This window comes from Zea mays, chromosome 10 (assembly GCF_902167145.1).
Source record: "Zea mays cultivar B73 chromosome 10, Zm-B73-REFERENCE-NAM-5.0, whole genome shotgun sequence".
NCBI classification, from domain to species: domain Eukaryota; kingdom Viridiplantae; phylum Streptophyta; class Magnoliopsida; order Poales; family Poaceae; genus Zea; species Zea mays.
Genome location: NC_050105.1, coordinates 93,636,598 through 93,661,530, shown reverse-complemented (window position 1 = coordinate 93,661,530; position 24,933 = coordinate 93,636,598). Strand labels below are relative to the sequence as shown.

General features: G+C 43.3%; 1 protein-coding gene, 1 long non-coding RNA gene and 1 pseudogene across 7 annotated transcripts; 2 read left to right on the top strand and 1 right to left on the bottom strand.

Annotated features, from left to right (window-relative positions):
- The first annotated feature begins 5,082 nt into the window (after positions 1-5,082).
- Positions 5,083-12,682, top strand: LOC100384823 (uncharacterized). 6 transcript variants are annotated; one of them, XM_035963167.1, is made up of 8 exons: positions 5,083-5,550; positions 7,589-7,823; positions 8,182-8,300; positions 8,937-9,039; positions 10,186-10,620; positions 11,253-11,590; positions 12,215-12,433; positions 12,512-12,682. In XM_035963167.1, exons 2-7 carry the CDS (start codon positions 7,670-7,672, stop codon positions 12,413-12,415), a joined length of 1,350 nt encoding a protein of 449 aa, XP_035819060.1. In that variant the 5' UTR covers positions 5,083-5,550; positions 7,589-7,669; the 3' UTR covers positions 12,416-12,433; positions 12,512-12,682. The 6 variants fall into 6 exon arrangements, with proteins under 6 accessions (XP_035819060.1, XP_035819058.1, XP_035819061.1 ...); XM_035963168.1 differs by having other exon boundaries at positions 5,168-5,550; positions 8,182-8,270; XM_035963165.1 differs by having other exon boundaries at positions 12,182-12,682.
- Positions 5,602-7,529, bottom strand: LOC109942864 (uncharacterized; annotated as a pseudogene).
- A 9,947-nt stretch (positions 12,683-22,629) lies between the features above and the next one.
- On the top strand, positions 22,630-23,839 carry LOC109943110 (uncharacterized). The gene is made up of 2 exons (XR_002265763.2): positions 22,630-22,848; positions 23,572-23,839. It is a non-coding gene; the product is annotated as an uncharacterized lncRNA (long non-coding RNA).
- The last annotated feature ends 1,094 nt before the right edge of the window (positions 23,840-24,933 follow it).

The window sequence follows — 24,933 nt, the reverse complement described above, 5'->3', positions numbered from 1 at the left end:
CTTCATCAACCAAACAAAGTACACTCAGGACATTCTCAAGAAGTTTGGAATGAAGAATGTCAAGCCCATCAAGACTCCTATGGGAACAAATGGGCATCTCGACCTTGACACGGAAGGTAAATCTGTAGATCAAAAGGTATATCGGTCGATGATAGAATCTTTACTCTACTTATGTGATTCACGACCGGATATTATGCTTTCAGTATGCATGTGTGCATGATTCCAAGCCGACCCTAAGGAAATCCACCTAAGGATCGTGAAAAGAATCATGAGATATTTAGTTTGCACTCCTAAGTTTGGGCTATGGTACCCCAAGGGATCTACCTTTGATCTAATCGGGTATTCTGATGCTGATTATGCCGGATGTAAGATTGATAGAAGGAGTACATCAGGGACTTGTCAGTTTCTGAGGAGATCCCTGATGTCTTGGGCTTCAAAGAAACAAAATTTAGTAGCTCTATCCACCATCGAAGCCAAGTATATTGCTGCAAGACACTATTGTGCACAATTATTCTTGATGAGGCAAACTCTTAGGGACTATGGCTACAAATTGAGCAAAGTCTCTCTCCTATGTGACAATGAGAGTGCAATCTGCATGGTAGACAATCCTATTGAACACAGCCACACAAAGCACATAGATATCCGGTATCACTTCCTGAGAGATCACCAACAACGGGGAGATATCACAATTAAATATGTTAGCACCCACAACCAGTTAGCCGATATCTTCACTAAGCCTCTAGATGAAATGACTTTTAGCAAGTTTAGGAATGAACTAGATGTCTTAGATTCTCAGAACTTTGATTAGAATCTTGCACACATTTCTCATTTTATACCTTTGATCATGGTATGTCTCTTTCATTTAGTACAAATGCATATTTCTTATTCTTCTTGTGCCAAAGCTAAGACTAATGTGCTTTCAAGTGTATTTGTATACTTAGTCTTAGATTGAAAGGGAAATGAAGTTGTAGGCAAAGGCAAGGCTTCCACTACATCTTCGTCAGTATCATATACCCTTTGCCCTACTCATGTATTTACATTCACATCTTTCCTGTTAAAGGCCTCTAGATTTCTTCGTTTTTGGCACTTAATTCCAAAGGGGAAGAAATTAATAGGCCAAAGCAAAAGGACCGCACCACCACCCTGTTTTTCTGAGAACTTTTTTTCCAAATTGGAACCATTGTAAACTATTGCATTTGCAAAAACTCTCTTGACAACTAAGAGGAGAACTTTTTCAGGGGGGATTTTATTTAGTCAAAGGAAAAGCATTTGAAAAAGGGGAGAATCTTTTAAAACTTAAAAATGTCGTTGAAAACTATATTCTTGGCTAATTGTAAAAGAATTTGAAAAGACTTTTTTCAAAAGATTTGCAAAAACAAGCTAAGTGGTGCAAATGTGGTCCAAAATTTTAACTATACCAAAACATTCATATATACTTAGAACTACTTTTTTAAGTAACTTATGCACATCTATCAAAATGCAAACTAGCTAAATTTCTACACTTTATATTTGTTTTGATTTGTGTTGGCATCAGTCACCAAAAAGGAGGAGATTGAAAGGGAAATGGCCTTAACCATTTTCTATAAATCAATTTTGGTGCTTGACGACCATCACAAATCTTATGGACTAACTAGTTTGCCTAGTTGATTATTTCTTAGGTGCATAAGTTCATCTACATCAATTCTAAGTCGAATGCCCGAAATACCGTAGATTATTCCGGACAGGAGAAGCTTTTTGGAAATTCACCTGTGTGCGGATCCTCTGGGCCTTTCCGGCGGACCGTCTACGACACCAAGGTGAGCCTCGGGCAGGAACTATGCAAAACACACATTTACACTGCGGGCTGTCCGAAGGAAAAGAGAGCACCATCCTAGACCAAGCTCGAATCATCCGGCCTTAGGCGCGGACCGTCCACTCGTTGAAAAACCAGAAAAACCCGAAGGCGACAGGTTCGGTAAAATGCATTTTTAGCGTCCTCGCGGACCGTCCGGGGTGCATGGCCAGACCGTCCGCGATTGCTTTATCTAAAATCTGACGACACATTTAATGCACTTGTAGCCATTGATATAGTCGTTACTGCTAACCGTTGCGATTTCATTCGTTGATGTGCAGGGGCGGACCGTCCGGACCAGGGGCGCGGATCGTCCGTGGTTGGCAGAACAAGGGTAATGGCTAGGAAGTGGTTGGTGGCTATAAATACAACCCCAACCACCTCCATTCAAGACATCCAAGCATTCTACTCACTCACATTCAAACAAGAGCAAGCAATTCATTCCAAGACACATTCTAAGCTTTCAAACCTCTCCAAGTGCCATAATTGTGACTAGTGATCATTAGTGATTAGTGACTTGAGAGAGTGTGATTCGGTGTTTCATTTGTTTCTCTTGTTGCTTGGTTTTCTTAATCGTGTTTTCTTCATCTCCTTCTAAACTCTCTAGTGACTTGTAAAACTAACAAGAGACACCTAAGTGTGTGGTGGTCTTTGTGGGATCTTAGTGATCCTCGAGATTAAGGAGAAGCACTCAACCCGTCTAAGTGACCATTTGAGAGAGGAAAAGGGTTGAAAGAGACCCGACCTACGTGGCCTCCTCAATGGGGAGTAAGTTCTTCAGAACCGAACCTCAGGAAACAAATCGTTGTGTTCATTTGTGTTTTATCCTACAATTTGATTCTTCCTCTCCACTATCTCTAAGTTCTCTTGCTCACAATCTTTTGAGTTAGCTCCCAAAGTCATCCGCGTTTATTGAGCAACTCATAGCAAGAAGAACTCTCTTCCGCACTCCGATTTCGTTATTACTTATTTCTAATCCCAACCCTAGGGTGAAGTTCGTGTTTAAAGTTTATAATTTTTAGGTTTCGCCTATTCACCACTTCTCTAGGTGACTTTCAGGGGCCCACGGGAAACGAGGGTGAGGAAATGATCCTCCTTGAGACGTATGCACTGGATGACCCCATAAACGAGATCATATGCATGATAAAATGATCGAAAGAAAGGAAATAGACTAGTGGCTTTACCTTGACTCTAGGAGAAGGTGCCTTTTTTGGTGCGCTTGTGGGACACATTCAGCTACAGATCGCTTGCCATGGTCCATGAGTCGATAGGAATGGCGCAGAAAGACTTGGGACGAGGCCTTTTCCTCTTGGAAGGCTTTTGCCAAGGCTTCTTATGAAAGCTAGGAAAGATAAAGTGGAAGCTGGATAAAAATGGACCAAGGAGGGCCCCTACTTATAAATGTGGGGTTCAACATCCAGCGACTAGAGATGGCCCAAAGCACGCTTTCTGCTCCCCTCCTGAGTTGCTGTGACTAACGAGGCTCCCACAGGGACAAAAGATTGCCTCAAAGCTAGAACAACAATCGACCCGGGCTAGGAAAACTCGAGAAAGTGGTGGACTTAAGCAGCCCCACAGGCGCAAAAAGCCCACCTCTCGATCTAAGGAAGGCACATACGCCGATGGACCTGACCTCGAAAAAAGGCACTAAAGGGAGAACACTCTCCCGCTAGGGGCTCAGGGGCTACTGTACAAGACCTCGGGCCTTTGGGTTCACGAGTCAGCAAGGGCAAAGAGATATTCCAAGCAAACCGCTCACGGGTCGATGATTTCCGCCTTGCCCACACGGGGTCGAATGAGGCGGAAATCAGCAGGAGTCAGACAAGCCAGACAAAGGCCAACTAGTATTTGAATAAACAATAATTTATATGATTTTAGTGTTTAGAAATAAATAATAATTATATTTGAATAAATATCTTAATATCTATTTATATGATATATAAAAATCGTAGCAAAATACGAGCAACTGACTAGTAGGTATATGTCGGAGAGGAAATCTCCGGCCGGGTGGCGGAATGCACCCGCCCTAAATCCTAAGATGAGGAGGGGCCTAAGCGTTTTGCCTGCCTGCTAAGCGATGAATGAACACAAGAACACACAAGAGTTTAGAGTGGTTCGGGTCGACGGAGCGTAATACCCTACTCCACTGTGTGATGTATTGAGCTTGAGAGCTTGTATGAACTTGTGAGCCTGAGCTGGGTCTAAGTGTGCTTAAGTGAGCCTCGTTTGTAACGCTGCGTGCCTCCCATTTTGTAGCCCAAGGGGGCATGTACAAGGGTGCTGAGCCCCGACATGTACCAGGAACATAACAGATGTAATACTTGGAGCAACTAATGTTTGTTGCTGGAGCAATCTCCTTGCGCCCTGATATTCACGATCTGCGTAGCTTTGGCGTGCAGGGGAAGTCTCCCTGGCAACGTACGAGTGATGATGGTCACAATGCTCCTCACAGCACGGGCGTACTGTTTGGCAATGGACTAGACAGGCACGCCGCCTGCAGGATGGCCTGGACGCCGCCTGCCAGCGGAGTGGACAGGACACATTAAATGCTGAGGTGGCACATCGCCTGTCAGTGGAATAGTCAGGCTGTGCGTATTCTCCACAATAAATGCAGAGACCGCGCGACCCAGAGGCCTTACGTCAGGCTCCGCCCGCTGGCTTACGTCACGGGCGATATGCCACGTGGCAGCATCGGGCCTCCGCCTGAGCGGGGAGCGGAAGTGTACATGGTATGGTCCGGACACGTGTCGGCTCCGGACCCGCCTGGCCTTGATTAAGGCATGGGTATATTTTGTCCCAGAATCCCGGGATCCTGCTGAGGGTGGCCCGGACCCTACATAGAGAGGTCCGAGACTCGTCTCGGGGATCCGATTTGTACCCGCGGAGGTCCTGGACCCTGCCCAGAGGTCCGGTCCGGATATGCTGGGGTTCGACACTTTCCCATGTGGTCCGGACCCACCGTTGATACCTTGGAGGATATTGTCTTCCCTGGCCACGTGACGACCTCTGGAGCCGTCCACGTGGTGGAGACGAGTACTGTTTACCGTGCGACTAAGGATAGCTGCATAAACAGCGTACCTTCATACTGTAGTAACGGATACCCTGTTCCAGGGTACTGACACTATATATATAGCAGTAAAGAGACAGACTTTTAAGAAAATAGTCCGTCTTTTGATTTTTCACTTAACCATGTATGGACCACTTATTAATGAGGTTGTATCGTGGTCGGCACGCCAAGCACACCTGTACACGTCAGCTAACTAGCCAAGGTCAAGGGGGACGCGTGCCCTCCTTGTCTCAGTGACCTCCATGTGGGTCCCGGCAGTCGGAACCGACGACTGGCAGAAGTAAGCATGGGAGAGAGCGTTTCCAGTCGCTGCGCTGCGCGTCATTCTCCTCCCCTCCTTCCACCCGGCAAAAACCCCGCGTCGGCCACTCTCCGGAGGCGACTAGGGTTTCAGCCCCTGGGACACGCCGCCGGTCGTGGCACCTCCGCCACCGGATCCCGGTACCCGAGCTACGCCATCGCCGCCCCGCCCCCGGTCACCGCCGGTGCGCTTCCGCCGACACCAGACGCAGCTCGTCCGCCCCGTCACGTGCACCTCTGCGTGGGCGCGGGATTGGATAGGGTTTGGGGTTTCGGCGGCTGGCGCCAAATCCCACCGCTGCTGCTCGCGCAGGAGGTCTCGAGCCCTCGGGGTTCCCCTACTCCGCTCCGGGTAAGATGTTCCCCTCCCTGCTCCTGGAGGCCGCGCTCTCGACTCGGCCCGTTTCGGCCGATTTGCTGCAGGGTCTCGAGCAATGCTGATGATTTAGGGGTTCTTTCTTCTCGTGTTTCCGCTTGCATCAGCGCACGATATCAGCTGTGTTAGGGCGCTGTTCTGGGTTTCAAATTGTGAGCTGCGCACATCTGCGCGTCCGATTTTGCGGGGCTCGAGCATTTGAAGGATCAAGTGTTGGGGGATGGCACCTGTATTTCGGCTTGCCTCAGTGCGCGATTTCGGCTGTGTTGGGCCGTGGTTACGGGGTTCAAATGTAAATCTGCTTCGGAGGAGGTGTGCGCATCTGTGCTTCGAATTTTGGGCCATTTCGAGGTGGAAATGTTGGGGTTCTTTTTCACCAGTAGCAGTATGGTTGGTCTTGTACGAATGCTGCATTCTGTGTCTGTGCACCTCGAGTGGTATAGCTGGGAAAAAAGGGTTAATCCTAAGCTCTCATGCAGTACTTGGAGATGCCAGTGTGTGTTCAGAACTTCAGATATGCATGTTGTGGCATGAACCACTGGCTTCTTCTAGTCAGGGTTTAGGGTTTTTTCACTTCTAGATGTGCTTATGTTGACGTGTTGGGTGCCTGCAACTAGTTAAAGGGTGGCCCGTGGCCTAGGTGACCTTGTAGGAAAATGTTTCTGGCCCAGGATGGTTCATTTTACTTAGCTTGGTGATGAATCCAATTTATGTGGGATCAATCTGCCCTTGGAACTGTGTTGTCAGTCTAAAACTACCCCCACACAGTTTTTCTGGTGTCAATAAATATGTCTATTCCAAACACAGACCCTTATAACTACTAATAAAATGCCCGCAAGGGGAGGTGCCGCCGTCCTCGCGCATCTTGACCAACCACCCTACTTAACTATGTCACCATCGTGCCCTTTTTCGACCAATTGTTAGTGACACGGCGAAGATCTTCAAAAACTCAACGCATCGGTCATACAAGCACAAAGTTCGACCAAAGTTGTATTTGAAATTTTCATGTAAGTATAGTAGCATAGATGCTTTGTGAAGCATCATCATCAAGTGCTCGGCTGCAGGAGGCTGCATGCTGGGTCAATGTGGTGCCACATGGACCACCTGCCGAAGTAACTGTCCCAAGCGCCCTCGCCGCGAGCTCCTCCCCAGCATTGCGCGGCGCTGGCCGTGACAGGCGCCGACAAAGCCCGCCTCGTAGGGCGCCAGCGTGCTCGCAAACACAACCTCCTCGCCGTCCTCGTCCACGCCTCGCCTTGCGCACTTGCTGATGAATCATCCCACCTGGACACCGTCGAGCCTGTCGCCATACGCGCTACTGTTGGCCTCACCGATCACCTGCAGCGGACCGACCTTGGCCTTCCTTTCACCGCCCACGAGCACGACCTCCTTGGTCGCGCCCCGCTCCGCGGTGGCAAACAGGCACGTCGCCGCTCCCGCGCAACAGAGGGAGGTGGAGGCCACGAGCAGCAGAAGGTCGCAGCTCGCAGAAGGCTGCAGGGGTGGGGGCGCAGGTGTTTGTCCAGGCAGACACAGGGCTAGGGCGGTGGCGGCGTTGATCGCGAGCTCTGGGGTGTTGACGGGGGCTGGGGGATGAGGAAGGAGGCTAGAGGTGGGTGAGGGATGAGGGGATGATCCAAAAAACACTCACGGTTGGATGCGATTGATTAAGAGAGAGGAGGGTAAATGAAGCGATTTGGATCGTTGGTTTTAATGGTGGGATTTAGCTGAGGGTAATTTATTGTGTGCACTCAGTGATGTTTTAACTGATGGATTATATAGGGGTATAAATAAGACATGTTGACCTCATTTGAAAATTGGAACTATCAATCAAAGTTTCATGTCTGATTTCGTGGTTTCTTTATGTTTGTTGTTGGTTGGTATTATAGTTCAGTTGCGACATCTGATGTCAGGACTCTACTTATTGTGAAATACTGAAATTCATTTTCTTGCATCGGTGGTTTGCAGAAATTCCTTGACTAACTTGTTTATATTCTCTTATTATCAATTTCAGCTGGAGTTCTCGATGAAACTTGTTCTACAGTGTTCTTCTGTTGCATGACTCAGTTGTTTTGAGTTATACTTCATAATAACAATGCAAACACGAAAAAAGGGTGCTGCAAAAAATGCAGTGGGGTATCATGCCAATCCTAAGACAAGTAGGCCATCCAGAAGGGCAACTCAATCTACAGTTGCTGAAAAGAAAGTATCTGATCTCATCACGTCTTCTTCCAAGAAGCAGAGACCTGGTAAAGTTCAATCGGAACTTTGATTATGTTTTATTCTTATTATATGTAACCTGTAGTTAACTTGACGATACATCTTGTGTGCAAACCTTTTCTTTTAATCATCTTGTGTCAAATCTGAAGAAAGCCATTGTCCTACAATTACTTATTAGCCCTCTATTTATTTTGACACTGCTTTGGAAAAACGGTTAGTTTTTACTCGTCATTGAATTGTTGGAGGTGTTTCTGCTGCCTCTCTGGTTACAAATATATGTTTTGGTGCCCAAATGCTACTTCTGATGTTCTATTGCTAAGTTGATTTACTATTTGGATGGTAGCATTGACTGGATCTGATTGCTAAAATTGTGTTGTTATCATGCAGTTGGTGTCACTTCCAAGAAGCATTCTAAAGGAGGAAGGAAGCTGCTAGTTTCATGTGATACAACTGATGCTGGAAATGATGCACCTCAGGTACCCCCTAGCGTCTTCCCTGATCTGCAGGTACAGTTCTTGGCTAAATTTAGTTTGAAGTTACTTATCCTTTCTTTTTGCTGTATTTCTATCTGTGGTGTTAATTTCTTCCAATCAAAACTGAAGGTGCTGTGGTGGGCTGTAGTGAACAGTACCCACGGGTACTGTAGCACCACGGGTAGTCGGGTACTGAGAGAAGGGATTTCCTTCTAATTTCTTGCTTACCTTCAATTGATACAATCCCTCCCCTTATATAGAGAGGGTTACTTGACCTCTAAGCACTAGATTTAATCTAATCTAATCTTATCCCAAACTAGCCTTATCTTTGGTTAACCAACCTGAAGGGCGCGCTAGCGGGCCCTCTTGGGCCCTGACAGAAGGGAAGATAGATGCCGATAGTTTGGTGGTTATGTATGTAGTTTGCCATCCTTCTTTTAGTCAGGTGTTAGGTAAGTATCAGCCAAGTATGAGTTGCTCATTTTGGGCCAACTGTGTTAGGTTACCTTGCATAGACCCCCCCCTGACGTAGTAATAATTGTGTTGCAGTATATACCCTGCTCTGATGTTTGGTTTTTGTTTTAATCAAGAAAATAGTAGACTTGCTTTTATATTATCTTATTTATTAGCATACATACTCATTCTTTTATTATATTTATATATTTCTAGGCCCAGCATTCTGATGGTGTTGCAGATGATCGTCCCAACGATTCCATATTCTCTCCAACATACCATCATCACAAGGAAGGTGGTGTGAATAACCTATCCAAAGGTATAAAGATAACAGAATTGACTGATTTGTTGTCCTCTATCCTTTTTTGGTACATGGAGACAACTTTAATGTTTTGATATTTTTGTTAAGGTTAAATGATTTTCAGATTGAGTTTTTTCATTGCTAATTGTTTATGTTGAGAATTTAAATACCCACATCTTAGTGTTTTAAATTGTTTACCTTTGTTGAAATTAAGGGGTTGTTTGTTTTGTAGGGACCATTTTATTCCATTTTAGTCTCTAATTGACAAATACCGTATTTGGCAATTAGAGACTAAAATGGAATAAAATGGAGGGACTAAAATCAGTCCATAGAAACCAAACACCCCCTAATTTTTTTAGGCAGCAACTTCTGTATAACCTTGTCTTGTGGGATATTATATGAGGCACTAAACATCTTAAACAAAATGGTTTCAATTAAACATCAATCGGTGATTCTTTCTATTATGCACTATTGCATGAGAGTTGTTTGACATAAGACTTGTTCTCCCCGTTCATTAATTCATGGTAATTTTGTGCTAGATGGCAGCTCCTTTATAACATATAATGATAATTTGAAGACACCACTTGAAAAACTTTTTTTGTTCTGTTTTGGTTGTTTATCGTCCTTTTCGAAGTTTCATGTTGTTGCAGTTGTTTGGGTTAACTCTATTACAATACTAAATTTCTTATGCAGTCTTTCTGAACAGTTTTGCACTCTGGCTGTCATATTGCAGTATTTCGCTGACGTTTGGCTCATAATTATTCACTTCTGGAAGGATTCTTGGAGAACAATTTATGAGTAGTTTGTTTTAAAGAATATATTTTTTATGTCAGGTTTCGTGGTAGGCAATTTGTAACTGCGTAACTGGTTTCAATTACAATCTCGATCTTATATGTTAACTTGAACAATTGGATACCTTGATCTTCCTAGAAGTTAGGAACATATAAGTGGTACACTCTGCTTATTGATTTGTTTGTGTTTTCTCATGGCTGGTTTCATGGTGTCACTGAGCTGCTCTGTTTTTGAACCCAAGGTATACCTAAATAATCATTTGGTAGTGTTGTTGATGGTTGGTGCATCATTCATTCTGTTTGCATGTTATGATACCGTGCTGGTTTCGTCTGCATTTTTTGTTACTTCATTACTTGATTATTGATCATGCAGGCTTAGAAGAACAAACAACACATGTTCATGGTAGTAAGGAAGCTAGCCTAAAATCTGGTTCAAACCTTGCATGCAACACTCATGATGGGATAAATGACCACTCTGGCACACTAAAGTTGCAATCAGCTGGGCAAAGCACATTGCTTGAAGTGGATGAGTACAGTGAACTGGGAAACCTTTCCTCAGAAGTATCAGCAATATATCTTGCTATGCAGCAGTCTAAGTTGGAGTGCATTGATGAACAGAGTCAAGATTCTACCTCAACAGAAGGTTATGGTGAAGCTGAGGAGACTGAAGAGTATGATGATTTTGACCCCTACTCCTTTATCAAAGATTTACCTGATTTATCTATGGTGGTCCCCAAGTTTCGTCCTGTTCTCCTTCCAAAGCAGACCCGGAGTTGTCCTACGATGACTCTTGTACTTGATCTTGATGGTATGAACTATTAGCTATATACACACTTAAATAGTCTTCAATACTGCATTTAATAGCCTTTTATAGCCATTTACACGAGTATCTGCAACCAAAGCTGCTTATTCATGTTATTCGGTTCAAAACTGCAGAATGTCTGCTGCCTCTACAATGCATAAGTTTAAAGCACGAATCCATCTATCTAAGACTACTAATTAGGGAACAAGCAAGCACTGATCTAATTTTGTTGTCTTAGTACAATTTTCTTGCAGCTATGGGCTGGTATGTGTTATAACAAGATAAACTCCAGTGCTCCACATGTTGGCTAAATCTAGCAGAACAGAAGGCGATATTATTTTTGCAGGCTGATGTATTTGTACGATGAATATATCACTATCATGGTATTTCAGAACTCAGATTCATCATGGATGTAGATCTTGGTTATTTATGTAAACTAGATTGTTTGCTGTATGGTAGTAATCTAGCACTTAGTAGTACCGAAACTTCCCTAGAACCATGCTTTGGTCCACAATGTTGGATTTATTTCTCTTTCTCTTGTCTAGGTTCTATTACTACTGCCAGTTTGATATAAGTTTTAAAGTATCATTCATTTCTTATATTGATGTTAATTTCATGTTTGTCTTGCTACAATGTAGAGACACTTGTACATTCAACTCTTGAACACTGTGAGGATGCTGATTTCACATTTCCAGTTCATTTTAACTTCAGAGAGCACACAATATATGTTCGATGCCGCCCCTATCTCAAGGAATTCTTGGATAGGGTTGCCAGCGTGTTTGAGACAATTATTTTCACTGCTAGTCAAAGCATTTATGCGGAGCAACTTCTCAATGTTCTTGATCCCAAAAGAAAGTTGTTCCGTCATCGTGTTTATCGTGAATCTTGTGTCTATGTGGAGGGAAACTACATGAAGGATCTGACAGTACTTGGACGTGACTTAACTCGCGTAATGATTGTTGACAATTCTCCGCAGGTACACACTGTTGTATATTTTGCCCCTTTTGCAGAAGACTTTTCCCCCATTCGGCTTTCATTAAAATTAGCATCTTTATTTTATCCAGCCTGGTAGGGGCCATTTGTTTTCAAGACTGGCATGCATGTGTTTTAACCTTATCATTAGCTTTTTCATTTATTTCCTATAATGTCCTTTAATTTTTTTAGTTGGAACACGCTATGAATAAAGATGTATTGGTGTGGAATTCCTGCATGTCGTGGTTCATGGTACTTCCTGGGCATTACATAGCTTCTCAGAATTATTGGGATAGCTAATATAAACTAATAAGTAGTATCTTATTGAACAAATAAGTAGAATCTTTTTTACTGTTTCCTGTATAGAGGGCTAGTCCCTAGGTGCATTTCATGACAAATCATCTTCTGACTTAATATGTGCTGGAGATGCTGAGTGTGAGTGTCTTTACTTTTTAGCAGTAGCAGGAGCCTTTGTAGTTCTGAAATCTATCATCCATCATCATTGATCTTTTGGATCATGCGCAGCTGTTATCAGTACATCTGCATTATTCATCTTGAATTAGCTTTTAGTTGTTCACTTGTTGGGTTTTGGCAGGATTTAAATGTAAAGCCGCTTTCCTCGTTGCAGGCCTTTGGGTTCCAGTTGGACAATGGCATTCCTATAGAAAGCTGGTTTGATGATCCCAATGACATGGAGCTGCTGAAATTGCTCCCGTTCTTAGAAAGCTTGGTCGGCGTTGAAGATGTCAGGCCTTATATAGCAAGGAAGTTCAACCTAAGGGAGAAGGTAGCCACCGCATCTTCTCTTACAATAGACATGCAGATGTGATCCGTCCAATGCTGCCAGGTATTTTTCAGGTGCCAAAGGTCGCCGTGATGATAAATGTAGGACCGGAGCTGATATAGTGGTTCTTGTTGAATGTAGCATGTCAGGATCTCCTGGCTCCTTGCATTATTGTATGCTCTACCGACCGCAATGTACAATTTTCGCTGCAGTTGGCAGTTGTAGACTTCACTTGCATTTTGTTGGCCCAGTTGACATGGGAAGGGCCTACTTGAACATTTTGTCGATCAGTTAATATCGTGTTGATTCATATATTGTCTGCGACATGTGTGAAAGTCGACCGAGCAACCCTAAGACAGCGCAGATCGCACTAGAAGGCCCTCAAAAGCAAATGAACCATGAACGACACGAACGGGCTACTCACGTTGCACTGGTAAATTGCTTGTTAGAGCTGCGTTGGAGATTTCACGGGCTACTCATTGCCCTACCCCTACTCACGTTGTACTGGTAAATTGCTTCCTTCGTGTTAGAGCTGCGTTGGAGATTTCACGGGGTATAGACGTCCCTCCATACTTCACATCTGACAACTTTACTACTTCCCTCGATGCTTTAGACCTTAATAATAACTGTTTGGTGTTTCACCATAACAACTATTTGACCTAATATCTGTTTCACCATAACAATTATTCGGTGTTTCACCTTGTCCCTTTGATACTGAAGACTAGAACAGGAGGCATGCTTCGCGCTTCCTAGTAGACTCTTAATTATGGCCGGTTTGGTGACAATGGATTTGGAGGTGATCCATGGAGGAGAAAATCCTTTATTATTCAATTCCATGGATTTTGAACAGTAAGGGATTTCCCACTCATAAATTTTCTTCAATTCTCTTGCCACCAAACTAACCATTAAAGACATTTTACTTTAGCAAGCACACTATGCATAGATATACACTTAACTATATGATGACAAAATAAGTGAAGCAATGAACCATAGAAACATCATATAATCGACCAACACCTAGGGCATGGGCATCTTCATCGGGCCATAGTACTTGTAAACTGCAAAGGAATAGATCAAATCAGATTAAACTCCCAAATTCTTAGCATGTTTGAATCAATCTGGAGTCAACACTAATTGAAAAAAAGTAATGTTAATTTTTCTTCAAAACTAACAAAAGAAAGTTACCATTATATGCATGTACCAATTTAACATTTTGAGGTTCTGGTGGTCGGTGCAAGCTGCGTCCACAAAAGCTAACGTGCCATTTGGTTCCCAAATTGTAACGTAAATAGTAATAGTTCACATTCGATTACCAGCGGTAACAAGTTTAAATAGGACGGTATCAATTCTTAATGTGGTATCCGATTACGGTTGGACTTAAACAAGCATGATTTAACGTTATATGTTACCTATTATATTACAAATATGTGAACCAAACAGCGCCTAAGCTCGGTTGAGGTTTATCCTACCTAGCACAATGCTCTGCATTTTGCCAATTTGGGGACATCAATTAGTTTTGTTACAATATTTGTGTTCAATCCCCTCCATGGGGTGCGACAGTTTCTCCCCAAGGGACACACCCCTTGGGAAGACACTAGTTCGCCTGTATATATAAACACTGTCTTCCCTGCAATAAAGACAACTGTCATTTGTTACTTCTCTCGAATCTCGTTACCACTGTGCTTCAACACGTTATCAGCACGACTCGCGAGATCAGAGAAGAAGCGAGAGATAAAATGAGTCGTAGACATCGGCAAGAAGATGTCCGTTGCTCGTTGGATCAAACAAAAATGTCCTTCGTCATGTTCTAGTAAGGATCATTTGTTCTCCAAGCGACACTTCATATCGATATGTTCTATTTTGCAACTGCAGTGATCTGGGCCATCTTCTTACTGTTGCCGACCGTGCATATCGTGCCTGCGTATAATCAATCGGTCACGCCCGCGCAGGGATTGCGCCGATGCTTGACCACGCTTGATCCGCGCTGGTGGCCGCCCGGGCCGCCGCAGGACAGCGAACCAGGGCCACCACGCCCGGGCCGCCATGCCGAGCACGCCTCACTGCGGCTGGCCGCGCACCGAGGCCGGGGCCGCGTCCCCGTGCCGCCAGAGGGCCACGCCCACGCCGGGCCGTGGGGCCAGCGCCGCTGTGCCCGCACGCCGTGGCTGGGCAGCCGCTCCCGCGCTGGCAGCCGCCGCTCCTGGCCAGACCGCCGGGGGACGTGCCCGCACCGGACAGCACGCGCAACCGGGGGCGCCGCGCGTCCGAGCAGCCGGGGAGGCCCCGCTGCGAGCCGTGACCCGCGCTGCTGTGGCTGGGCCACCGCGCCCCGGGCCGCAGGGAGCCGCCCCCGCACCGCCGAGGCTGAGGCCGCCGGGGCAAGGCAGCACGCCGAGGGGCTGCCGGGGCCGCACTCCCGTGGAGCCGCGCCCTAGAGGCCGCGCTGCCACCGGATCCGCACCCGAGCCGCCGGGGCCGCACGCCGTGGGTCACCGGGGAGCCAGGCAGGGGCCACGCCCACCGCGCCGTGTGCGCCGCCGGATGCTGCCCGCACCCGCTGGAGCACGCGCCGGGGTTGCGCACTCGCACCGAGGGCTGCTCCAGTCGCCAAGGTCGTGCCCACGCTGGAGGCCGAGCCTCCAGGGGCCTAAGCCGAAGGCCGTGCCCCGCGCCGGCAGTGGCTGGTGCCGCCCGAGCCGGGTCGGTCCTGCTCGCCCTTTGACCGCCGCACCCGCGCACGGGCCGGGACGGCTGCTACCGCGTCGCCGGGGCAGGCCGTGCCCACCAGGAGAGGCCGCTGCTAGGGCCTCGCCGCCGGGGAGGAACCCGCGCCCGCCCATGCCGGAGGTGCTCGGATCGGAGCCGCCATGACCGGTGGAATCACCATGGCGGCGGCTGAAATGAGAAAGATGGACTGGTTAGGGTACCAAACCCTAGCCGTCCTTATTTTTTTTCTCCTGGCCGCCTGGGTGGCTCGGCTGGGCCGCTCGCCTGGCTGTCTGGGCCGGCCGGCTGAGCCGCTCGCCTGGTCGCCTGGGCTGGCTCGGCTGGGCCGCTCGCCTGGCTGCCTGGACCGGCCAGCTTAGCCGCACTGTGCCACTTGGGCCGCACCTGGCACGCCAGGCTTGGCTGGGCTGTTCGGCCACATGTCTGGCTAGACTAAATTTACTCCTTTTATTTTCTGCAATTTCAGACATATGACTTCATATTTGTATCACAGTTTCAATCAGTATTTAGTATCTAAATTTGATTATTTAGACTGCTGATGTTATATGTAATTATACATATTTGTCTGTTTTTATTTTGAAAATGCAGACTTATCAGTGAATTATATTTATATTTATAATTCACATGTTTCGACTTGCTTTTGTTTTTGCATTCTTTTATGTTTGCATGAAAAATATAGCACATTAATTAAGTCGAAACCTTAACGGTCCTCATGCAACATAAGATTGCATTTTTTTTGGAAAAAGCATAGGGTGATGGAGTCCTAAGCACTGGCTGCGCTAAATTCTTTATAGAATTTAGTAGCCCAGAGACCGTGCTTTAGGCCGCATTTGAAATGCCTATCACTATGAGGTCTACATCTTTCGAGATGATTACCTATACGTGCTACCCAAAAAGATCACGGACCAAGCAGGCGTCACGGGCTATGGAGCCAGGCTGGACGCTGCAGTCATGCTGACTGCTAAAAGAATTCTTTTAATTAAGTTCTACTTAATTAAACGATGAATTCTTGTAAAATATGACACATATCTTGAACTTGGATGATTACTTATGTGTTCACCCAAGTAGATATGTTGGAGATGTGATGTTGGTTATTCACCTTTATGGTGATTTCCATTTTATTTTTGAAATTTTGGTCAAGCACAGGGTAGTGGAGTCCTAAGCATTGGCTACGGTATGTTCCTTGAATATATCAGCCCAGAGACCATGCTTTCAGGCAGCAAAAGTTTTGCCCACTACTGGGAGATCTACTCCATTGTTTAATTACATGGAGATTATCTACGTTGTGTACACCAATTTTCAAAAAATCTTTGGTACACTTTATGTGATACCTAGAATTCTCCAACATATAAAGATATGATATATTTTGCGGCAAAATTGCAACAACAGACAAAAATGGTTAAGCCATTTGGAGGATAATTATTTAATAGAGTTTGATGAACTCGCATAATGGGCTTAATTATCTTTAATGTTCATTGGATATGTTCATTTTATCTTTGCATAATATGGGGATTCACTTCTTTATTTTGGAGGAAGTGAGATGCTCCCTTTCTCTTGTCGTTCTTATGAAAAGAACTAATGTGCTTTTGTGGCCTGATGTGCAAGCCCAAAATGAATAGCAAAGAAAATCATAAGACTTGTGGACTTATGAGTATGTGTCTACATTATGTTGTAGACTAACACTTTGTATTCATATATTTTGCTTGAAAGCAAATATATAAGCACATTAAAAAGGGAAGGGCAATGAGTATGACAAACTCTTTTGTCATTACACTATACGTGGTATAGTGTTGTATGCCTAAGCATCTAATCTTGTATATGAAATCCCAATAGATGCATACTACTCATGAAAGCTAAGATATGAAGTGTACTTCAATCTTCCATCTGACATGATAACAGTGGTTAGTTGTGTAAATCGTGATTTGGACTAATCATGTAACAACACTTCTTTTTTCTAAGAGAAGACCACTTTGTTAGATGATTTGCTTTTGAGTATTATTTAAATGATGCATGAGATTTGGTATAATCTCATAATTGATAGGTTCAACTCATGCGGTGTGAGTTGAACACACTCATGTGATTTGAGTGTAAAAACTCATATGAATTTGAGTTAAACAAACTCATCGATTGGAGTTGATCACTCATGTGATTTGAGTTGAACAAACTCATCGATTATAGTTGAACCAACTCATCAAGGGAGTTGAAGACTCATTGATTTGAGTTGTGCAAACTTGTACAGGGATTCTTCCAATTGAGGAAGAAACATGCAATGTGGAGAATTGAGCCACAAACTCTATAAGTGGGGAAACAAAATATTCTCATATTCCTTTGGAAAGAGGAAAGAATATTTTGACAATCGCTTCGCGCGATATCATGATATGTTAATATCTAGTCCCCTTTTGGTAATGGAAGTATCAAGGATGTGTTGATATATCCTAATTTATCTTACCAAATTATAGAGATATCCATAAAATTACTATCATGTGGAAACACAAGGTGATAGTGATGGATATTGCATATGTTTCTCAGAAACATTTCTTATGGACTGTATTCTACATACATCCTCCCATACAAAGTGTTGCATATGTTATAACTTTTCAAGTGATGATACTTACCATGCTAGGTAAGATTGAATTGGTCATCCCATTGTTGGAATGAAATGAAAAGTTATGAACAATTCTATTGGTCATGTTTTTCCCATAAGATGGATACTTGATGAGTATCATTGGGAATGAGATTTTAAGTCCCTCTTATCTTAAAATCTGATCTGAATTGGTTAAGTTCTTTGAATTGTTTCAAAGGAACGAGTGTGGTCCATTACAGAGATTGTATGGACATTGAAGGCTTTATATGGTTCTTTGGTGCATCTAGATGATGACCTCAAGTGTGTCCTCCGGACAACACATGATCATTAAGCAATAATGTCTCAAGCTTGAGCACATTAGCCTCCACACTACTGAATTTACCAAATGTGCTTACAATGATGATTGTTTGTCTTGGTATTCAGAATCATATCCATAAAGGATATGATGAATCTGTGATAGATTCGAAAATTTCAGATCATTAATGACCATAAGTAATGAATTGTTATTTCCAACTGGTTATGGTTGGAGTCAGGAAGTTTTGCACGCTCCTGACTTGTGATTAACTGCATGTACTGCATGTACAAGTTCCCCTATGGTTTTTAGTACGTGGGAATCCGTGAAAGATTTCCCATGCGTACATTGGGTATGTTCCCAATCTCACCACCGCAGCGTACATATATGGGCACACAGAAAGCTGGGGATCTATGTGAGAATTCATTCTCCGTCGATCATTAAATTTTAGAATCTCTTCATGAGAATCTATTTACGGCTCGTACGCTTGCTTGAATCATGAGCTTTTCCAGGCATTAGGGGGAGATTTCAAGTACCAAAAAATGAATGCCAGGAAATTATAATGAATGCAGTAAGCATTCAGGCTCAGGATCACGTACTAAAACCGAACCTTTGGGTTCGAATGATTTGCAAGAAGTTGCAAATTAACTGCCATGTGCATTTACTATGAGGTGTCACTCAAATTAATCCTATGTGGAAGTGCCAGAAAGAGTGGTTAAATGGAACACCACTCAACTCCCTATTACAATAATGTTGTAAATAAGAGGGGGAGAAGTATGGTCACAAATCCTAGGATTAAGATGCTTGCAAGCTAATGAAGGCTAGACCTTCTGAGATAGTAAATGCAGACCATCTATTTGTTGGTAACCAACATAGTGTTGGTGGACACCTAAAGGATATTGATTATCCTGTGAATGGAAGACATTCACAACCTAGCTCAGTGCGCACTGATGAGGCTAGGTTATCGGAAGCCCTTGATTCTCGTTTTGGGATTTCACGAGGAATCATAAGGGTACATAAAAAATGACTTTATGTCAACTGGAGAATTGTGTTATTTAAAAGCTACAAGTGTCGACACATACATCTTAGCAATTGTATATGCACTCTAAGTGATCCAAAAGACTATGGCCATAGCAGAGCACGAGTATGCTCAAATTGGATCTTGTTGAGTGATATAATGTTGCAGAGATAGCCTTGCTCACCGGAATGAAGTGTTAACTTATTTTCACTTCAAGGTATCTTACTGTGGATACAAGTTTGTTTTCATGAACTTGGAAACAATGAGGTGGTGAGAAAGCATGGCTAGTAGCAACTGGGTTTATACGCAAACCCAAGCATTATTTTAATGCTATAAATTCTCCTCTACTGTGAGTAGTTAAATTCCGATTCAATAATATGGGCAGTAAATCATCTATCTGTGCAGTTGATAGATGTAGTGACAACATATGCATATGTGGTCACTGGATTATGGTATTTATGGAGTCTTGAAGGATTTCAAATACATAATCACCAATCACAAATCTGTAATGCTTGGAAAGTCTTTGTGACTTAGAGCATCCTGGTCAAATATGGTACATTCGACCTAGTGAATCCTTCCTTCTGAAAGGATACACAAAGAATGGTATGTTCAGTGTAAATATGTGCAGCATATTTTAAACATACATTACTTATCGACGGAGTTCGAGATAGAGGATATGAATTGAAAGAGATTTTCAATTCAAAGTAAACTATCTTGAGTATCTTGGATACAAAATTGTCTATATCCAACATATATTGAAGAAATTCAATATGAGAGAATCATTGTTATTTGATTCTTTCCGATCATGAGATGTGCTATTGTATCTTGCAAGAGCATCCGGCCGGATATTGCTTTGCAATGATTTGCTAGCTAACAGCACATGAGATCGAATTATGATCTCTAGATGTACTCATGCTCTCCTTATGTTTGGATATACTGATCTTGGATATCTATAGAAGATCCCCAGGTACAAGATCAATGACATACTTCTGGTAAGTTGGACCTACTGTTTGATAAATGTTGATCAACAGAGATTAATGGTCACTTACAATAATCATTCTATAGTACACTTCGTGGGATTGTACAGAATGATATACTACATACTGAAGGTATGTGATGGTCATGATTTTATATCATTGACCTTATTATCTATGAAGATAATATACTTTGTGTTGTTTAGATGAAAAACAAGTTACGAACTAAGTCTCTACCTTACTTCACATTTTAAATGTGTTTGAGAGCAGGTATGAGATGACTTAGTAATTTGCAAAGATCAGGGGGAGTTTCCTCTTGATCGGAAAAACTTGTTTTTACATCATGTTGTACTCTTTTCTTTGCATGAGTTTTTCCCCTGTTTGGGTTTCTCATTCAAAGTTTTTAACGAGGCAACATCAACACAAGGCCTATGTCGTATCATCTATTTTTCCCGTAGAGGTTTTCAAGGATGATACATTATGACATAGCTATTGTTGTATTTGAACTAGGTTATGAGTTTATCTCATAAGAGTTTAAATGATCAACAATAGATCGTGATTATTCTCCTTATTTTTCCCATTGGGTTTTTAAGGAGACTCGGCTCATATGTTGATTTCCCAGATTTTCTGACACGATTATCTTGGAGAAATATTAGCCTGAGTTATATGTCTCATCATTTATTTTCCCCATGGGGGTTTTTGAAATGATGACTATAGACATATTATTGTTCTTTGGGCTAGAAGTCCATGGGAGAACAATGGCATACCATGGTTCAAATAAACCATCGACAATTATCTATAAGGATAATTGAGCTTGTGTTGTTCAGATGGAAACAGACAAATGAAAATATAAATATCTTGCAAACAAAGTCTTGTGATAATCTTACTGATGTATTCACAAAATCTCTACCATACTCCACGTTTGATAAATGTGTTCAGTAGATTGGTATGAGAAGACTTAAGTGCTTGCAAGATCAGGGGGAGTAATTCTCCGTAATATTTGATCTGTTTTGAACCATCATATTACACTCTTTTCTTTGTATGAGTTTTGCCTTATTGAGGTTTTCTCATCCAAAGTTTTTAACGAGGTAATATCAACTAAGCTATATGCTTCATCATTAACTTTTCCCCACTGGGGTTTTTATGAATGATGATTATAAGCATATTTTTTTTGGAGTTCAATATGAGTTTTACTCATGATCCAAAAGCATTATGTACTCCTTATTTTTCCCACAGGGTTTTTGAGGAGATAATATATTGGAAGACAGCTTGCAGATGATCAAATGGACTTGGATTGATCAAGGGGGAGTGTTACAATATTTGTGTTCAATCCCCTCCATGGGGTGCGACAGTTTCTCCCCAAGGGACACACCCCTTGGGAAGACACTAGTTCGCCTGTATATATAAACACTGTCTTCCCTGCAATAAAGACAACTGTCATTTGTTACTTCTCTCGAATCTCGTTACCACTGTGCTTCAACAAGTTTTACACACAGTATATCTTAGCAGGAGTCAAACGATAAGTACCCTTAGAACAACTCCAAGATGTCATTAAAAAATGTTCCATAAAACTTTGTTATTGGGGGTTGTTGAAAAAAAATGTTGCTAAAATAATATAAACCCACATCAGTCTGCTAATAATAGATCCCTAAAATTTTTGAAACACCAACTTAAACCAGAAAATACTTAAATTGGGCCAAATAATACTATCTTCGTCTATCGCGTCTTGACAATCCGAAAGAAGGCAAGATCTTGCTGCTTGCCAAGATGATGAGGCACGCTAGCTGGAGGGTGGCCACGAAGCCTGGACGGCTCGAGAGCAGGACGGTGGCCTGGAAGTCTTTGCAGCAGGGGATACGGAGCCCGCCGACCGGTGCGCGACGCGCTCCATGAGCTCTCGGAACGTCGGCTGGCTGAGCTTGCTTGTGCGTACCATGAACCAACGGGAAGAATCAGCGACATGGAAATTTGCGGGAGAGAAGACCGCATATGCGGAAGGCTCAAAATGCGATTTTCTCCTAATAATTGTTTTACGGGTTGCTTTACAGGTTTTGTTGGAGTTGCTTTTAGACCTGCTGCTACATACATTTTAGCGGGTGTCAGTCTGTCAACTATGCATATTAAAAGAACAAGCATAAAGCAGTTCAGAAGGACTATCACTTTTTATTTAGGCAGTACACGGATGCCTAATGCTGGTGGTTATTGTTGGAGCGAGGACGAAGCTAGCCCTCGATCACCATCCTTTTACTAACCAAGTGTTGAGGTGTTCGACTCAGGATACAAAACTAGAGGAAAAGTGAAGGCCCCCAGGTCACCTTTGAAGAACGAAGACCCTCCACCTAGGACTGGGCATAAAACCCGATACCCGAATCTCGAACCCGAAAAACCCGAACCCGATAAGCCCGAATCCGAAAAGCCCGAAATCTAATTTGGGTAGAACCTCCCGGTACCCGAAATTTTATAGCAAATTTCGGTTTCAGTTATCCGGTACCCAAATAATAAATGGGTACCCGAATACAAGAGAAACACTCAAGTCGTCAAGCAGCCAAGGCCCAATCGGCAACCAGCCAACCACGCAAGGCCCATGTGGACCTGCAGTGCAGCTAACAAGCAAAAAAGGCAATGGCCAACATTACAGCCCAAGGCGGCATGCGGCAAGGCTCCAGGCGAGTAGCCGACCAACCGTCCTGCCCGTCCAGGTCCAGCAGTCCAGGATTTCCCAACCCTAGCTAGCAGCAGCTGCCGCCGTCGAGCACCAGTCCACGGTCTGCTATGGCGCCGTCCTGACACTGCCGCCGTCGAGCAGCTACCACAGGTGGGCTACCAGTCCACGGTCTGCTATGGCGCCGTCCTAACACTGCCACCGTCGAGCAGCTACCACAGGTGGGCTGTCCTGATGCAAGGAATAGTAGCATGCCTCTATTTAATCGGGTAACTGTAAATTACCCGAACCCGAACCCGATTTTTTTGGTACCCGAATTTTCGGGTACCCGAAAAAATCGGGTCGAGTTCGGGTTCGATTGTTGAATACCCGAATTATTTAAAACCCGAACAACTCGACCCGAAATTTCGGGTATACCCGAATGCCCAGTCCTACCTCCACCTGCGATGTCGAGAGACGAATGTACTTAGAGGGTATTTGATTTCTAGGGACTAATGTTTAGTCACTTCATTTTATTCCATTTTAGTCTATAAATTACTAAATATAGAAATTAAAATAAAGTTTTAATTTCTATATTTAGTAATTTTGGAACTAAAATGGAATAAAATATAAGAACTAAAAATTAGTCCCTATAAACCAAACACCCCTTTAGGCCACCAACTTCCGGTTGCCATATAAATACTCTCGTCCTGTAGCGAGACATTCACGCTTTGCCGTACCACCTATTTGCCATATGTCACACCGCTCCGGAGTGTTTGGGCTCACTGTTCCTAGGCCCAATTGTTATGATCTGCTCTCAATGTACTCAGATGGTTTAAAAGGTTTCTATGAAATATGAGTTGACATCGAGGAAATTTTCTATAGTATTGGTATAGTTGCATAGCTGCTGCTACTAAGCTACTCATTGAAGACTTGAGCTATCCATATTGTACTCCTACTTGCAGCAAGCATGAACGGATAGACCCTGTGAAGTTAAGTATATCCACTTTTGAAGCATGGCAACAGAGTCTGAAATGCAAGCAAAATGCATTAAAGACAGACACCCTGTTGGCTGCAAGGTTACCTATAGTTTGGTTGCCTCTTGTCTTCGTTGGGAAAGCTTTGGAGTTGATGTAAACACCTTTCGACATCTTTGCTCCCATGATAGACGGTGGGATGTTTCTTGTAATGTTGACAGCTATCAAACTATTATGATGCCTCTTGTAAATCTTACTGATTGTTGATCCTGTCTAGTCTTCTATTTTTTTTTGTAAAGTATAGAGTGCGCTATTGCCCCAGAAATGTGCGTAGGTGTATCTGTTGGTTGGTTCAACTTTTGAAAGAAGGGCATATATTCTACCAATACTTCATCGACCACAATTACTACAACTGTCATAAAAACATAAACACTTCTTTTTTATGAGCTAGTGCAATGCAAGTCTGCAACAGATGCCACTAACCTTTGCTGCGCCAAAGCCTTCTTTCCTTGCTTCAATAACATTACCATGTGAATCAAATCCTCTCTTTTTATATAATATCAAACTATAAATTGGAGTTACCATCATGGAAGACATTGGTTAGGCACTACCACATGCCAATGTATGTGTCTGTCTCTTTAAAACATAAAGAATAAAAGTATAACAAATAGCCTACAAACAGTTTATTTGGTAAAAAAATACTAACATTTACTCGTAGCGTTGCTCCACAACTTAGTCTCTGTTGCTAAAAAAAATATGAACCTGAAAAACATTATGAACTGAAGGATCGAAAAGGCGATCAGGAGGATGAATGGGAGCAAATCAAATTCTATTGCTAAAAACTAGAATTTGAGCACTTAACTTCAATGGAGATGAAGTCAGTCAAACCAAATGCGCACCAACCAACCAGTAATCTCATGTTTTGAAAATGTTCCTAGGACTCACATGAAACAAAAAAAATGAACGGATCGCAAATCCGACACCAAAAAGTCTAAATTGGCCCAAAACAGGGTCACTAACTAGTGCTGTTTTCCGCGCCTCGAAATTCAGTATTCTAATGCGAAGCCGATCCAAACGGACTCCGATTGAGCTGAAATTTTACGCACGCCTTGACAAATGAGTTTCTAAGGTCTCCAAAAATTTTGAACTTGAACATATTTTTAAATTAATCACAGATTAGACAGATTAGACCGGGGTTTAGTTGGAGTTTTTAAAATAGGTTCAGATCGAATCACAACCATAAACTGTTCAAATCAGATGATTGCAGTGGTCTAGAGAGTGATCTTTACCCCAAGGCAATCTTTAAAACAATCCCCAACTCATGAAATCAAGGATTCTTTCAAAATCCAA